Source organism: Canis lupus, chromosome 9 (assembly GCF_048164855.1).
Source record: "Canis lupus baileyi chromosome 9, mCanLup2.hap1, whole genome shotgun sequence".
Taxonomy (NCBI): Eukaryota; Metazoa; Chordata; class Mammalia; order Carnivora; family Canidae; genus Canis; species Canis lupus.
Window position 1 is genome coordinate 4,949,061 of NC_132846.1, and position 16,915 is coordinate 4,965,975.

General features: G+C 42.8%; 1 protein-coding gene across 1 annotated transcript in view; it reads right to left on the reverse strand.

Annotated features, from left to right (window-relative positions):
- The window catches only part of SLC7A8 (solute carrier family 7 member 8), a 49,721-nt gene extending 33,273 nt beyond the window's left edge, over positions 1-16,448 (reverse strand). Inside the window, exons 1-2 of the mRNA XM_072837909.1 lie at positions 15,586-16,448; positions 74-278 (exon numbers count right to left, since the gene is read on the reverse strand). Coding sequence (XP_072694010.1) covers positions 74-278; positions 15,586-15,736 — 356 coding nt within the window. The 5' untranslated portion in view covers positions 15,737-16,448. The remainder of the gene's footprint in view (positions 1-73; positions 279-15,585) is intronic.
- Between the last annotated feature and the right edge of the window lie 467 nt (positions 16,449-16,915).

Genomic DNA, 16,915 nt, shown 5'->3' on the forward strand with positions numbered 1-16,915 from the left:
TAGCTCTCCTTGGCATACTGGAAACCACTGGTCTCGGTTTCTAGACCACCCAGGCCTCTACAGATCCTCTTACCCAGCCAGTCCTCCAAAGATGTCCTTGACGTAGGAGTAGTCACCTCCAGATTTGGGGATGGTGACCCCAAGTTCAGCATAGCACAGGGCTCCCACAGCTGTGATGAGACCAGTCACAATCCAGACAATGAGGGCGAGGCCTACAGAGCCAGCATTCTCCAGCACACCTTTCGGCGAGACGAAGATTCCAGAGCCAATGATGTTCCCTGCATGAAGTATCAAGGTTGCCAAGGGAGACAGGAAGTCAGCACAATTGGCAGTACTGGCATTTGCGGGAGTCGTCTCATCTCTGGTTTGATTCTAAAATGTCTTTGGAATGTGTAAATCCCTTTAGGCAGGTGTGTCTAGTAATAATTTACATGTCTCCTTTAGTCCTCAGGACACCTTTACAGAGTCAGATATCATTTCTCCCATTTTACAGAGGAGAAAACTAAGTCTTAGTGATACCAAGTGCATTGCCCAAGTCCACATGGTAGTAAGTGGTGGCTTGGGTATTGAACCTCAAAACCCTCTTACAGGGTTGTACCATGGTCCACCCGAGGTAACAAAGGTCATAAGACTAACTGGAAATGGCAGGACTGGAAAAGCAGGCTATTCTCAGAGATACTCCGCAGGGTAGAAAGCTTCAAAAATGAGCCTAAAGACAATATGTTTTGGACAGATTGTGGTCATATCCCATGACTGGGATTTTTTAAGACCTATGAGTGTCGACAGCACTCCTGGAGGTTGGCTTTCACCCGAGACATGTCAGCCCCCTCTTGGTGAGGAAAATGAAATAACCCTATAAAAACAGTCCTAGTCCTACAAAGTGGTTTGTAGAAGTGCAAAGGTTCAGTGTTATACCCTTTAAAGGTCATCCCCCTCCACTGTCCATGTGACCCTCACAACAACCTTATGAAGTACAGGAAGAGGAGGAAGAACATGTATTTCTCTCTCTATTTTACAAAGAAGCTAAGACACAGAGGGGTTAAGTGCCTTTTCCAAATTCCATGGCTACTGATGGATAAAATTGGATCCAAAATTTGGTCTCCTGATGCTTAATCCAGCGCGCTCTCCACTAATCTATTTCTCCTTCTGTGTGCAAGAGACTGGCTTTCTCCTGAGAGGTGAAGCTGGCAGCAAGGACTGAAGTTTGGCTACTGGAAGTGTGTTGGGCAGGGGAGGAGAAAGAGGGTAGGGGCAGCTCCTGACATACTCCTTCCCAAGCTTTCCTCTACTTCTTATGATTCAAGGTGGTCGTCAAGGTTCACTGCACAGGTGCTCTGAAAGCTCTCTCCTTGAGCCCCATCCAGCTGCACTACTAAAGGTCTGAGGGAAGAGGCAGAGACTAAGTGGATCCAGGTAGAAGTGCAGAACTGGAGTATTATCAGGCCAGCTTGGTTTAACAGTGTTCTGAGGACATCTCAAATTTCTACTGACTCTCTTAAAGGGTCTGGAACCAGGTCTGGGCTGAACACGATGCAGAGTATAGGATTTTATGCTCAACTTTCAAAAATGAAAAGTTTTCAAAAAGAACTTTCAGATCTTTTTTTTTTTTTAAGATTTTACTTATTTATTCATGACACAGAGAGAGAGAGAGAGAGAGAGAGGGAAAGAGAGAGAGAGGGAGAGGCAGAGGGATAAGCAAAGCAAGCTCCATTCAGGGAGCCTGACATGGGACTCGATCCCGGATTTCCAGGATCACACCCTGGGCTGAAGGCGGCGCTAAACCGCTGAGCCACCTGGGCTGTCCAGACCTTCAGATCTTAACCATAACTCAACCTCAGTCCAGTCCTGAAACTTTCACTTCTAAATCAAAATTCAGTTTTTGATTTGAAATGCATCCCAGGCCATGCATCTGGTTATTTTGGTCAAAGGGGACAAGAAGAGAATTTTCACATCCTAAAAGCAATACATTTTATTTCTCTGGGATACAGAATATGCTTTTCACACTGAAAAAATGTAGGATGAGATTGTGAATGGGAGAGGGAGGGGGCCTAGGCAGGTGGAAGAGCAGCAACCATACATACAAGATCTGAGGCTGGATGGAGCTGGAAAGGAAGCACCTTTGTCTCAAACTTGCCTTCTTCCTAGGCGGATAGTCTATCCCAACAAAACAACAAATCTTCATCATAGAGATGAAGCTAAAAGAAGAAACAATCCTTCATGTTCAACTGTGTGATCTATATACCAGGCAAAAAGAGATAGAAAAATGAGATTCTGGGCCCCACCAGTTCTTAAAGGCTTTTCCTTTTTTTCGTACATTTATTTAAAGTCCTATGATCGGAGCAAGAGGACATCTTTAAGCAACCCCCTCCTCTACCAATCTGCATATGTCCTTTGCATGGAGGTTGGGCTAGTGGAGACTAGGAGGCCTTGTGGGAGTATGCCAGGACTCAGCACACAATTACCCTGGCAAGTGACCTTTAACCTGCCAAATGAAACGTGCAGCTGTCCCCTGGAAAACACTAAGTGCCGGAAGCTGAGAACTGGAGACTAGATTGCTGACAGTGCTGAAAGGTGTCCGTAAACTCCTTGTCTAGCAGGAATTTATCAGAAGAGTAATTTGTAGTGCATTTAAAAGCCAGCTGTGAAGACAGTAACACACCTAGAGTTATAAAACTAGTTCAAGAGATTAGAAAAACAATCAATAGGAGAAAAACAAGGTTTGTCTTTGGTCTGCAAGGTCCTGAAAAGGAAGGTGGTGAGGGAACAGCTAGGTGTTTCTCAGAGCCAGGAAGGGCTGTCACAGGGAGGAAGTAGGGGTGAATGTTATTAAGAGATCCTGTCTTCTCATGAATGAAGTGTCAATGTCCCACTAAGGATTCTTGGAAAACAAAGAGCACAGTGGGGATCAGTAAGCACTTTTGTTCTCCAGCTTTTGTTCTGGCATTTTCAGAGTGTGTGCTGCTTTCCTCATTCCAGGTGGAGGCAGCCACTGGAAAACCGGATGTGCAACACTGACAGCCATTTGCAGGGTCCAATCACTTACTGCCTCCCCTTATTCTTCTATAAACATGTCCTTCCATGGAGCTGCTGGAGTGATGGTGAGGGTTGTAACCTCAGGTTGGCACTGGGGCAAGAGTCTTCATTTTATAAAAACTGGATTCTACCCCTCGCCCTGCAATCTTAATTTTGACCAAAATAAAATTACAAAGCTAAAAGCTAAAAGAAAAAAAAAAAAAGAATTATGCTAGCCAAAACAGAGTGCTAGAGAACAGGAAGGAGAGGAATGTTTCTCTCTGATTCTAGGAAGCCACTACCTAGAAAACCAGAATCAGATAACATTTCCTCCACCTTCACAACCTCTGGAGCTTCTGCAGGGGGAGGAATGTCACACACAACTGAAAGAACATTCACATTACATTTACTCAAAAGTAATGCCTACTATTTTCAATCTTAGTGTGATTATTTGATTAATATTTCTGTCTTCCACTTGACTATAGGCTTCGTGACAGCGGGGGCTCTGTTGCTTCCCTTCACCTGTAAAGTGTCACACAGTAGACACTCCATAAATGTTTACTAAATGAATGATGTCAGACATCCATCTAGAACTTTCCTCCACAGAGCAATATATGTGCTTCTTTGGAAACTCCAAATCATGTGAAGTATGTCAAGGATGTATTGTAGGCAAATAAATAAAGCACCCCATTTATTTCACTGCTGGAGAGAGTGATCTGGCTAATATTACCATCTCCATTTCTTCCCCAAGATTTTATTTATTTGAGAGAGAGAGAGAGAGAGAGACAGAGACAGAGACAGAGACAGAGAAAGAGTATGAGCAGGGAGGAGGGAGTGGGGGGGGGGGAGCAGTGGGACAAGCAGACTCCCCAGGGAGCAAGGAGCCCAATTCAGGGCTCGATCCCAGGACCTTGAGATCACCTGAGCCAAAATCACACACTTAACTGACTAAGCTGCCCAGGTGCCCTTACCATCTCCAATATATAGGGTAAGAAAGTAGGGCAATTACTATTCCTGTTTTCCAAATGGGAAAAAAATGAGGGAGATATTACTATCCCTATTTTATGGATGAACAAACTGAGACCAAGAGAGGTAGTTATTTACCTAAACTACAGAGTAAGTTAGTAGAAACTGGATTAGAGCCTGTATTTTCTGTTGTAGCCTCAAGCTTTTCCCAGGGAATAGTCAGTTTTACTAAGATGATGCTTATTAAGGAATGCTTATTAAGAGAAGATGCTTATTAAGGAACTAGAACACAGATCTGATTCTTTCCTTCTACTGCACCACCTTCAATGGTGATTTACAAAGTGGTCACATCTGTTACTTTATTTGATTCTCAGAACTACTTTCTTATGTGCACAGGGTGGGTACTTTCATTTCTATTTACCTTTGCTAAGACTGAGTTTTAGAGAGGTGAGGAGACTTGACCAGTCACATATTGCATAGGCAGCAAGGCCTGGACTAGGGGCCAAGTCCTTGGACTTCCAGCCTGGGTTTCCTCCACTCCTCCACATGGCCTCTCCTCTAGAAATTGTACAACAGAGGTTTTAATTGCAGGACTTTTACACTTGGTCCCTGTCCAAATGAGGTTTTTCTGGAATGGCTTTGAAAAAAGGAGAAGTGTGAAAGGACTTGTCTATCTTGACTATGAACCTTTCTTGATGAGAGGTTGGAAGAAAGCTGATTACTGTGGAGTTGTTTCTCTAGACTGTTTTCCTCTTAGACTCCTTGTTTATAAAACTATTCAAAAATGAGATGTCCATCCATCTGGTAGCCAAGGTCTGAATCCTGCTTTTCATCCATCCCAATTAGAAAAATAATCATCTTATCATACAGATCTTCTTTGGTAAGAAAGGGTCCTAAGATGCCTGGACAATGAGGCCTGGCTTGGCTTCTTCTGCCAAAGAAGAGCCAAGCAAACCACTCCATTAAAAAGGGGCCAAGTTGTAACAGTGGGCAAGTCTTCACTAGAAAAATGTTGGAATTAAGAAAATCCATTTGCCATGAATAACCACTGACTTCCCTACATGTGGGCCAATACTAATGTGACTCCTATTAAGGCCTTACTCACATCCAGGCCTGTCCACACTAGAATGCTGTAGGCATCAAAGAATTTCCTAGGGCATAGATTTACAGACTTCTAATGCCCAACGGGCCCTCAGATACAAAGAATTTTGTTCTTCTTTAATAACTCATGCTAGTCTTGGACTCTAGTCAGAGCTTCTTCCTAGGGATGATGTTTAGAGAAAGCCAAGGTGAACTTTATGCTTCTTCCTTGAAGTGGCCGAGAAGATCTCAGGATTTTCAGGACCGGGGGAAGCATGGAAGCAGGTCTGGTATGTTGGGGGCTTTGATCCTCATGGTAGGAAGCTCGCTATGCTTCTTACCCTGTATATACTTTCCCATCAGGACCGTGCAGGACCCCCAAGCAGCCCCCAACCCCCCCTTTCCCCTGGGGGAGCTGGGGAATTCCTGCCAAGCACCTTGAAGGGGAGGGGCCTCAAGTGGGCAGGGCCAGGGTCCAGCGGGGGTGGGGGGGTTCCTGCTCTGCCCCTGCCGGTCCCCACCCCATCTTGCCCTCCCATCCTCTCATCTATCCCCCGCTGGAGATGGAAGATCTTTTATTTTCTATTATTTATAACCTCAGACTTGGGCCCCCTGTTTCTTTCTTCCCCATTAACTTGAAGTGACCTGTGTGAGAGAGAGACAGACAGACAGATGCCCCACAAGGATGGTTGGACAAGGACTTTTACTTTTTAGTACATAAAAAATATTTTAAAAAATAAATAAAATAAAATTTTAAACTACATCAGGGTGACAGCAGGTTAAGACTCTGACACAAGCCCTGTGGAGTTGCCATCTCCAGCAGAATAGAGACGTGGAAGGCACTGCAGGACTCTGTTGTTTTGGATTCCTTACTAAAAAGTGAAAAGGGCACTAGGCTCCGAGTTAGGGGAGCCACTGATTCCTTGCTTTGCCACTCACAGGCCGTGTAACCTGAATTTTTCTGACAGTCCTTTTCTTCACCTGCTGAATGGAATAATTGTTCCTGCCCCTATGACCTCACAGGGTTGTTGTGGGGATCAAGGAAGGTCACATTACATGTGGGAGCACTTTCTAATCTGTGAAATGCTAGCAAATATAAGGAGTTGCTAGGATTTACAGCAGTAAGGTTAGATAAAGTCCATCTCTAAAAGAATCCAACTGGCTTGCTTTGGAGGCTTGGCTCCAATACAGCACTGCAGAGCCAGGACCATGAAACATTCTGAGTCATTTGTCTGCTTGTCTAGGTATAATTTTTAGATGCTGCAGGTGGGCGGCCAGCAGGTAATTGCATCTTAAAAAGTATTTATTGAGCTCCCACTCTGTACATGCTTGTTTTAAAAGGTAATTGGGAAGCACTTGTTCACACATGGTCTTTCAGTGAAATAGATGGAGCCAACCACCACCCACCAGCCCCGGAAAGGCAGGCATCCTGGCCTGAGGGGTTGTGAGTGCTGAGTCCTCACATATGCCCAGTAAGGATTCACATCTGGCTTCCAGCATTTCCCTGTCTTGTTGGGGAACCAGGCACCAACAGAGACAGGTTTTGTCTGTCTCAGTGGTTCTCAAGCAGGAGCAATTTTGTACCATTTTCCCCAGGCCCAGGGGACAGTTGGCAATGACTGGAGACATTCTTGATTGTTAAAACTGGAGAAGGGGGTACTACTGGCATCTAGTGGGTAGAGGCCAGGGCTGATGCTAAACATCCTCCAAAACATGTGACAGCCCCCCACGATAACGAAGTTATCTGGCCTATACTGTAACAGCACTGACATTGAGAAACACTGTTCCAACCTCAAGCCTCATGTCATCATCTGGTTAATCCTAAAATCCCTTTTAGATTGGAACTTGGATTTTTTTTAAGCCAAGCACAAAAATTTACTGTTCATGAGAATAACTCATTTTTTAAAAGATTTATTTATTTTAGAGAGAGAGAACACTAGTGGAGGGAGAGGCAGAGGGAGAGGAAGAGGGAGAGAATCCCAAGCAGACTTCCCGCTGAGCCTGATGTGATGCATGGCTTGATGCCATGACCCTGAGATCATGACCTAAGCCAAAATCAAGAGTTGGACGCTTATCCAACTGCACCACCCAGATACCCCGAGAACTCATTTTTAAGCTAATTTTTTTTATTATGGTGAAAAACATATAACATTAAATTTACCATCTTAACCATTTTTAAGAATACAGTTCAGTGGCATTAAGTATATTCACATTGTCAAACGTCTCCAGTGGATTATGTGTTTTTAACTGGCTGCTCTTATTCAACAAAACTTTCTAAGCACTTGCCACGTGCCAGGCTGAATACTTGGGGATGTGAAAATGATTAAGACTCAGTCCCTGCCCTCAAGGAATTGTGTGAAGTGAGGACATGTAAGTGGACACGGAGCTGACAACAACTGTCCTATATGACAATATATCAAGAATGGAAAGGTCACTGGCATGGGCCACTCACAACAAGCTTCCTGGAAGAGGGGAAGTATAAGATGGATGCTGATGAGTAAGAAAACTCAAATCAGCAGAGAGGAAGGGGAAAGCGCTGGCTGGCTCATAAGCAGGGCAGGTTTGTATTGAATTGGCCAGTTCTTCTCATCGGCCCAACCGGTCCAATCTAAATTTCTTTTCTTTCTTTTCTTTTCTTTTCTTTTCTTTTCTTTTCTTTTCTTTTCTTTTCTTTTCTTTAAATTTATTTGACAGAAGAGAGAAAGAGTGCAAGCAGAGGAAAGGTCAGAGGGAGAGGGAGAAACAGGATCCACACTGAGCAGGGAGCCCAATGTGGGGCTCTGTCTTAGGACCCTGGGATCATGACCCGAGCCAAAGGCAGACGCTCTACCAAATGAGCCACCCGGGTGTCTCCCAATCTAATTCTGAACCAGAATTAGTGAGTGTATGTCATGGAATTGGAGGTGGGAGGGAAGTGAGGGTGGTGGAGGAGGAGGAATTCAAGGAGAGAAGGAAACTAATATTTATTGAATATATACCAGGTGATACCAGCTTTATTTTAATACTGCACAAAAAATTTCCACTTACAGGGAAGTAAAGTGATGATTTTTCTTTCTTTTTCTTTTTTTTTTTTATGATAGGCACACAGTGAGAGAGAGAGAGAGGCAGAGACACAGGCAGAGGGAGAAGCAGGCTCCATGCACCGGGAGCCCAACGTGGGATTCGATCCTGGGTCTCCAGGATCGCGCCCTGAGCCAAAGGCAGGCACTAAACCGCTGCGCCACCCAGGGATCCCGTAAAGTGATTATTAACTTGTTGCAGGTTACAAAGCTTATAAATAGACAAGCAGTTTGCATACCTAAGACTACCTCCAAAGACCCTCCTCTTCCGCTACATCATTGATGTTTCCTCCCTTTCAATGACACAGTGATACAAATCATGGAAAAACTCCTATGCCTTTTACTCTAGCTTCAGGGTCTGTTAACAAAAGCTGCTTTATCCCTAAGGCAACTTGATCTGCCTGTATCAGGCACTTACTAAATACTCTATGCAGAACTGTACTCTAAAGAAACAGCTAAAGCATTTATGCATTTCATAGATATATTTAAAATCTATATACAGATGAGAAAAGTACATTGATAATTCTGCTGCAAGTGTACCACTACTCTCTCTGGGTAATCCACCTTCACAGGATGAAGCACTGTGTGAGATTGCCTGGAACATCTTCCAGCATACTTTGAAACCCTCTCCCCAGAAGTGACGTCGCTGCTCATGCTGAGGTTATTTAAAGTAGGTAGCAAACGAATGGGAATACTTGTGACTGTGACAAAGGAGGAAGGATGAGATGTAATCGATAAAGCTTTTCAGCTCAAACTTCATTCATTCTATAAATAAAATAGCTTAAAATAGGCCTGGGGGACACTTTTTGTTTCTTAGAAATAAAATTCACCCAGTGCTCAGCATGGGGCCTAGCATATAAGGTGCTGAGTAAGTGTTTGTTGAATGTTAAAATATGGACTAGTCTCAGATCCTGGATCAGCAGCTCCCATCTCTGTCCCAGGGAATAGCCTGCAGTTTGCCATTTCCAGATTTCCAGAGAGAAGGGACTGGGGGTGGGAATGTTCCTCTGTAGGCATGTTCTAGGAGGGAGCAAGGCATAGTCTTTCTTGTTCTGCATGCTATGCTCAGCCAGGAGTTAAAAATTGGAAGGGAACAGTTCCTACTCCCTGGGCTTCTGAATGGTTGCTGTTTTTGGTGGTTCAGAATATATTATTGGATTATTTGCTCATGCGGGCTTTTTTGACACCTCTGCATCACCCCAAACATAAACAACAAAATAAGACCAACGAATGCCTGAGGCATTTCTTTATGAGGTAGCTATGATCTGGATTAACCCTCAGAGGAAGGAAAACCTTAGTAGCCAGGCAATTTGAGAAGCCCCAATCTGTATGCCCCATACCTCCACGCCACTTTAATAAGCTGGTTTAATTCAGAAAAGCTATATATATGCTGCCATATATATATGCTATATATATGCTTCTCTCCAAGAAGGTCATTTGATCCAGGTACAGGGTAATTGTTGTTGTTGTTGTTTTTCTAAATAAGATGAGCTATTTGGTTCCGTTTCTTCGACACAGTTTTTACCTGCTGGGTTATATTTCCTTCCTCCAACCCCAAGAGTCTGCTAGTCACTCTATCTGCATAACTCTGCTCTTGGGGAGAACATATTATAGCTCTGCTAGTAGCTGGCTCAACCAGATTGCTCCTTGAGCTCCATGGTTCCTGGAGGCAGGAAGCATGCAACAGGATCCCTGTCCCCAGCTGCCTGGAGCTACATGCTGTGGAGCACTTTGGTTAAGCCCAGTGGCTTCAGAGTTCAATGACCTAAGGGGAATCCTGGCTCTATCATTGACTTCTTGTTCATTCAAACCTTTCCTTTCTATAATGGTACTAATTGCATGAAATTAGAAGAGAATATTTATAAAGCACTGATCAGGTACTACTACCAGTGCATAGCAGTGCTCAGGAAATGGTAGCTACTTATTATTAAGATTGCACTGCTGGGTATAGCCTTTCTCTGTTCACCAAGATGTGTTTGTTTTGACAAGCCTCCTACTTGGCTTCTGTCTCAGAGTTTTCTCTGAGAACAATGAGTTTTAAACATGTTTTTATCTTGAATGAACCAAATCCTAATCCCTCCATGTTTTTGAAAAAAGTTGAAGTACAAACTCAAGAAGCAATTGCCACACTCCATCCCTCTGGTTAATACCCAGTAGACATTTTGGGGATTAGAAAGCTAATACAAAAAAAAAAAAAAGAAAAGAAAAAGAAAAAGAAAGCTAATACATCATACTAGAGACTAAAATGTAAAATCTTCTGAAGTGGTGGAAAACACATGGGTTTGAAAATCTTTTGAACTTGAAAAATTTCCAAATCAGCCCAATGCCATTGTAGTATGCTCACAGATACCCACTTCTTTGTTGACAAATACTCTTTTTTAAAAAAAGTTTTCCCCCCAACCCTTCAATATCAGACATTCAAGGTCTTTCCTGACTCTGATAGCAGGGGTATGGTCCTCCCTGGTCTAATCCCCCACCACACAAAACACACTGGCTTTATTCCTTTCTGTCTCAGTTGCCGATTAGAAATTAGGAATGGCTAAGAGCTTTGGCTCTGGAGTTAGACCATCTCAGTTATCAGTTGTGTAACCATGGGCAAATTACCTACCAGCTCTGTGACTCAGTTCCCCATGTATAAAAATAGAGATAATTATGATATCTACTTCCATGGGATTGTGGTCAGGATTAAATAAGGTAATATACATAAAAAGTTCATAGCACAGGAACTGGCATTTAGAGCTCAATAAATACTATTTTATTGTATTTATCTTATTGTTTTGAAGATTTTATTTTTAAGGAATCTCTATATCCAGTGGGGCTTACCCACTATACCCAGAACCCTGAGATCAAGAGTCACTTGCTCCACTCACTGAGCCAGCTAGGCTGGCTTTTTTTTTTTTTTTTTAGATCCTGTTAGTGGGAAAGAGTGGTCTAACAGCTAGACCTGCATTCAGTATTGCTCTGCAGCAAGTATACCATGTCCATTCATAACATACATTGTGCTAAAAACAAAATGGTCTGACATAATATGAATATTTTTTCTTTAGGCTCTGCAGCTGGCCTGGTGCCATCAGACCTAGATTCTGGGTATGTACCTAAATATGTTATTGGTATAAAGTGATCTAAATAGCCAGAAACTCTGTGGGTACCTCGACCATGGCTGGGGAGAACTCTGGTCCTAAGAAGAAAGGTGGGCATGTGAGAGAGTTAATAGGAGCATAGTCTGTGCTGGTCAGACCCTATAGCAGCTGAGCCAACACCACCTCAGGCTGCCCCTGCCCCAAGCCTTACTGCAATTGTACCAGGAATGTTACATTCTATCTCCAGCTGATTGCTTAGCTCCCCTTTACACTGGGACACTCCTTTGCTATGAACACACCACACACTATGCTTCATCTGTAAAAAACAAATAAGGACCTCTGCCCAGGGTCTAAATGAAAGCATCCTTTTAGGACATAAACATAGAAAAAGCTCAGTTCAGGACTCAGACAAGCTCCAGGTTTGAATCTCGCCTTCAATAACTTTTTAGGTGGGCAAACGTCAACAAGTTGCTTATCCCTCTGAACCTCTATTTTCTTATTTGGAGAAAGGGATAAGAAGTGCCTTCCAAGAAGGGTATTGTGAGGGGTAAATAGGATACTGATGTTGGGTAATTGTACAAGTTTCTGGCCTATAATAATAAGTGCTTAATAACGTTGGGGCACCTGGTTGGCTCAGTCAGCGGAGCATGTAACTCTTTTTTATTTTTTTAAAGATTTTATTAACAACTTTATTTTTTTTATTTTTATTTATTTATGATAGGCACACAGTGAGAGAGAAAGGCAGAGACATAGGCAGAGGGAGAAGCAGGCTCCATGCACCAGGAGCCCGATGTGGGATTCGATCCCGGGTCTCCAGGATCGCGCCCTGGGCCAAAGGCAGGCGCTAAACCACTGCGCCACCCAGGGATCCCTAAAGATTTTATTTATTTATTCATGAGACACCACACACAGAGAAGCAGAGACACAGGCAGAGGGAGAAGCAAGCTCCATGCAGGGAGCCTGATATGGGACTCGGTCCCAGATCCTGGGATCATGCCCTGAGCCAAAGGCAGATGCTCAACCACTGAGCCACCCAGGAGTCCCAAGTGTGTAACTCTTGATCTCAAGGTTGTAGGTTTGAACCCCACATTAAGTGAAAGATAGCTTAAAAAATAAAATCTTAAAAGAATAATGATAGCTCTTAATAGTAGCTTGGGTATCATTGATAGATAAATTTTGCCATTCCATCACACTCTCTTTGGATTTTGGAGGGACTGCACATTCATGGGGAAATCTGAGTTCATTTGCTGCCAACAGATTCCCTTAGCCAAGTACACAGAGAGCAATAATCTGGTTAGATTAGGGCAAAGATGATGTTAAAAAATTAAAATGGCCTGGAATTCTTGGCTAGCTTAGTCAGTGGAGCATGCAACTTTTGATCTCAGGATTGTGAGTTCAAGCCCCACTTGAGTGTAAATCTTACTTAAAAACAAAAACAAAACAAAACAAAACAAAAAAACAGCTCAACCTACTTGTCCAGGCTGATTCTTCAAGTCAAGTTCCCAATAGTCCTTCAGGTAAACACTTCTTATTACTACCATATTCAAATTTTTGTCCAAGAGCCAATTAAGTACAATAATCATTTGAGTGATTGTTCCATGTCAGGCTAAGCACCAAAGATTCAAAGATGTAGAAGATATTTTTTTTCTCAAGGGATTAACTGTTTAGTTGTTATTCTTTTACCTATGAAATCTCCTAGAATCATCTTCTCCATTCCATCTTTCCCCATATCCTTCAATATATTTCTTAATCTAGTGCTGGGTGATAACTCTCTTCTTACACTTCCTACCGTTCACCTAACTTTGCCCTCATTCAGCTCCTACACAACTCAAACATATCATTTTAATTTTTAATGTTCTTTGTTTAATGTATATGAATCTCATCTCCCCAATCAGATTATAGGTAACTCTGGGGCATGAGTTTCTATTAGTTCATTCTATATTCCCTAACACCTGCCATTCTGTTATTACTAATTTAGATAATCGATGATTGTCAATGAAGTTTTATGAGCTTGTATGAAACACATAGTTTAACTTATTCCCCTAAGTCAATTGGGTATGAGATAGATAGATTTGAGGCAAATGCTACTTTCCCATAGTATCACCTGACCTACTTAGGAAATTTCCTTTCTCTTTTTGCCTTCTAATTTTCTCTCTTCCACAGTGTTGGAAGATCACTGAATTCTGCATGGAAAATGCCATTTCTATTTTTGCAGTTGGTCTTGAAAAGACTTGAATCATTATCATCTACTCAGAATCTCCACTAGAAGAGAACAAAGCAGCTGCTCAGTACATCTGCAACTCAACAACTGTGCAGGAGGAGAAGCAGAAAGGATTTTGCCCCCATATCGTCCTAAAGGGGAACTCTGTGTCTCACTCTAGCTTAAATGGAGGTAGAATAGTGCCTATTAACACTGCAAAGATTCTCATGGTTTGGAAAAACATCCTGCTTTCTCTGAAATCACCTATTTGGGATCTCTCTTCACCACAGAGTTATTATTCTTGTCTTTGTAACATCAATGGGAATATTGGGACTATTCTCACACTGAAGCACAATCTGTAAGGTTGTAAACAAATCAGTAGTAACATTCACCCAACTGAGATTGTATTTCTTCAATATTTATTAAGCTATTGAAGAAAGAGACAAGAACAACCTTGGTATATATGAAAATATCCTCTACCTTGAATACCTGAGCATATACAGAAGTGGGTGAGCAAGGCTGAGGCAGGAAGAAGGTTTAATTGTGCTTGTGTGCATGTGGGTGTGCACATCTAGGTATGAATCAGAACCTTCCCAAAGGGAGGAAAATGCTTAATCCTATCAGTCAAACTGGTGAAAGAGGTAACAGGCTCTGGGCTATTTATAGACCTTAAATTGGCATGTGCTGTACATATCGAATACTTTGCTGATTTCATTTTTTAGAGCAATTGAGATAAAGGAGAAGCAAAGAAAAGGTAATAAGAGATTCAGATCATGACTGTAATTTTAAAAGTAACATTACCTTTCTTATAACTGTAGATACCTGGAAAATTTCCCAGACTCAGAGAATTAGATAAAATGGGATTCCATTTTGAAAACAGAGCAGATATAACATGATCACTGAAGTCTGGGTGTAGAGGTGAAGAGGATTATCTGAATACTGTACTGATTTTATTTGATTTCAAGGGTGTTCTCCAGTGTCACTATTGCTCAGGTGACAAAATGCCTCTGTGCTGCTGCATATGACATGGGCTCATCCGGAGACACTGATTCGTGGGCAACAGGACACAATAAGCCTTCAAAAGGAACTTTGGAGAGATGACACAAACATACCTGGCCTGACCTACCCATGCCCCTTTCGCTGGGCAGAGGGTAAAGCCCTCTATCAAAAACAGCAAAAGAAACGCTCACCCTCTGAATTAAGGACAGTAATGAGCTATTGCTCATCCATCTCCAGGGCCTCTCTGGAAAGAGGAAGATGTATTGTTTAGAGATGGAACCATATTTGGGATCCTCTGCCTAGCAGACTGTGGTTAGGGGATTGGAGTGGCTTGCACTGGCACTCTTAGGGAAACTCAGGCCCCCCCAGCTTCAAAGTCTTCTAGCTGGGACACGTTTTATCCATCAGTTTCCCCTTGACTCCACATTCTAGTCCTTCTAGTTACTCCTATTTCCCTTTGAGAGCCTCATAAGGTCTTCTATGAATGTTAAGAGATCAGTGGATTCTCTAGGGAACCAAAGAAATTGCAAACTCTACATTTATGAAGAGGCATAATCCATCTAATCTCTCCTTTTCCTATGGTTTATTTCCTCTTCTGTGAAATGGGAACAACAGCCCTGTCACATCTACAGAGTGGGAGTGCTGGATAAGATGAAAAAGCTACAGAAGGGTAAGGCGTTATCACTGCTCTTGTAGCTATTTTCATTATTACACATCCCTTAGGCCCACAGTTTCTCAGGATGTAAAACAACAGAATATCTAAGTAGGTCTCAAAAGCCCGTTCGCAGTCTGCTAAAGAGATGGCTACATGAAAGCTTGCTGGAAATTCCGGTTCCCTAGCCCCACTGTAAGTCAATGGAATCAGAACTTTCAAGTGTGGAGCCAGGAGACCTGTATTTTCAACAAGCTCCCAGGCTTGTTGACCATCAGCCAGGTGTGTGAGCCCTATTGCTCCATTCTATGAACACTGTACAGAACTGCTCAGCCTAGTTTGGAGGAAGAGATGGATGACATACACAGATTCCTAGACCCCTCAAATTTGGGGGAGGATGGGTTGCAGCACAGGTGAAGGACAATCCTTTTCTAAGAAAGTAGGAAGCAAAAATAGCACTTTTGAAGGGCTAAGATTCCACAAGAGGACCACCAGAGAAGGGAAAGAGTGGTGGGTAGAAAAAGGAATTGGACTCACCTACAATGATACCACAAGCACTGACCAATCCAATCTCTTTCTTCAGGGCTACTCCGCCCCCTGTGGAACCAGTCTCCTGGCTGGCCTCCAACTCGCTCCCACCTGGGTGGTTCTTTTCAGCGTTGTTTCGGTGCCTGGCTCCTTTTTCCATCTTTCTCACAGGGTTTTCACCTCCAAAAGGTATCTCCCTTTCTAAATACTTGTGGGTGCAAATATATTTTAAGAGACTGTCTTTCAAATTGAAATGTCCTTTTCTGAAATAAGGACCACTCCCACCCTCTTGAAAAAGACTCAGGCAGATAAAAGAGAAAACCAAAAATATTCCTATTCCGTATTGACACTTTCTTGTCACTTGTGCTGACGAACAACGGAAGGGTTGGTAAAAGGGGGCGAAAAGAGACACAGATATTTGAATATAAAAATAGAACTGTACCAGCTACTCCGGCTGGAATTTTCCTGAAGGGGATGTAGATCTTCAGAGACCAGGATGGCTCTGCAATGTGTACCAGGCAATGGCTTATTTTAGACGCTTCAAAGATATAGTCTGGGTTTCACTCAGCTCTGCCTCTAAGGAAACAAAGATTGTCTTTACCTCCCCTTAGACCTTTCTTTTACGATGAAGATAAGAGTTTTCATGAACTGAAGGGGAAAAAAAAAAAAAAAAAAAAGGCAATCCTCCGGTACTTTCTTCTCTTCCAGAAAAACAACTGTGGACCAGACCGGTTTGCTCTAGATCTTGTTTCCACCTGCTGTGGGTTTGTTTTCCCCTCCCTGTCTTCTGTCTTCTGCTTTTTCCAGATGTCCTCTTATGTCTTGTTTGTTTTCCTGTTCTTGTTTTCTTTCCTCTGAGCTCCGACCTCACGGCACAGACTGCCCCATCTCTCTAGGTTATGGGAGAGTGACTGGCACACACGATTGTGCTTCCCTTTTAGCATGGGGTTTTATGTGCCGAGCTAGCTCCGCCCCCACCTCCACGGTCTCTCCATCCTCTGTCCGTCTCCTCCCTCCTCTTCAATTTAAATATTAGCACACAGCCCCCAGAGATCACCGAGAAGATGGATTAAAATATTCTGCTTTGTAATCGTCTCTCATGCTCCATTTTTCTCCTTGTGAGAAGTGGAAGTAAAATCTTTCCATGTCAACTGTTCTGGGAGAGTTCATTAGCTGGTATAGCGTTACAGGTCACACAGCATTTGTGAGCTTTATAAATAAGAGACTGGTTGTGCAGACACTTAAATGCCATCAGAAATACACTGGCGACTGTGCTAAAATATTTATGTCCGGATCATTTGAGGATACAGGAGAGAAGGTTATAAGGACCTTGTCTTCA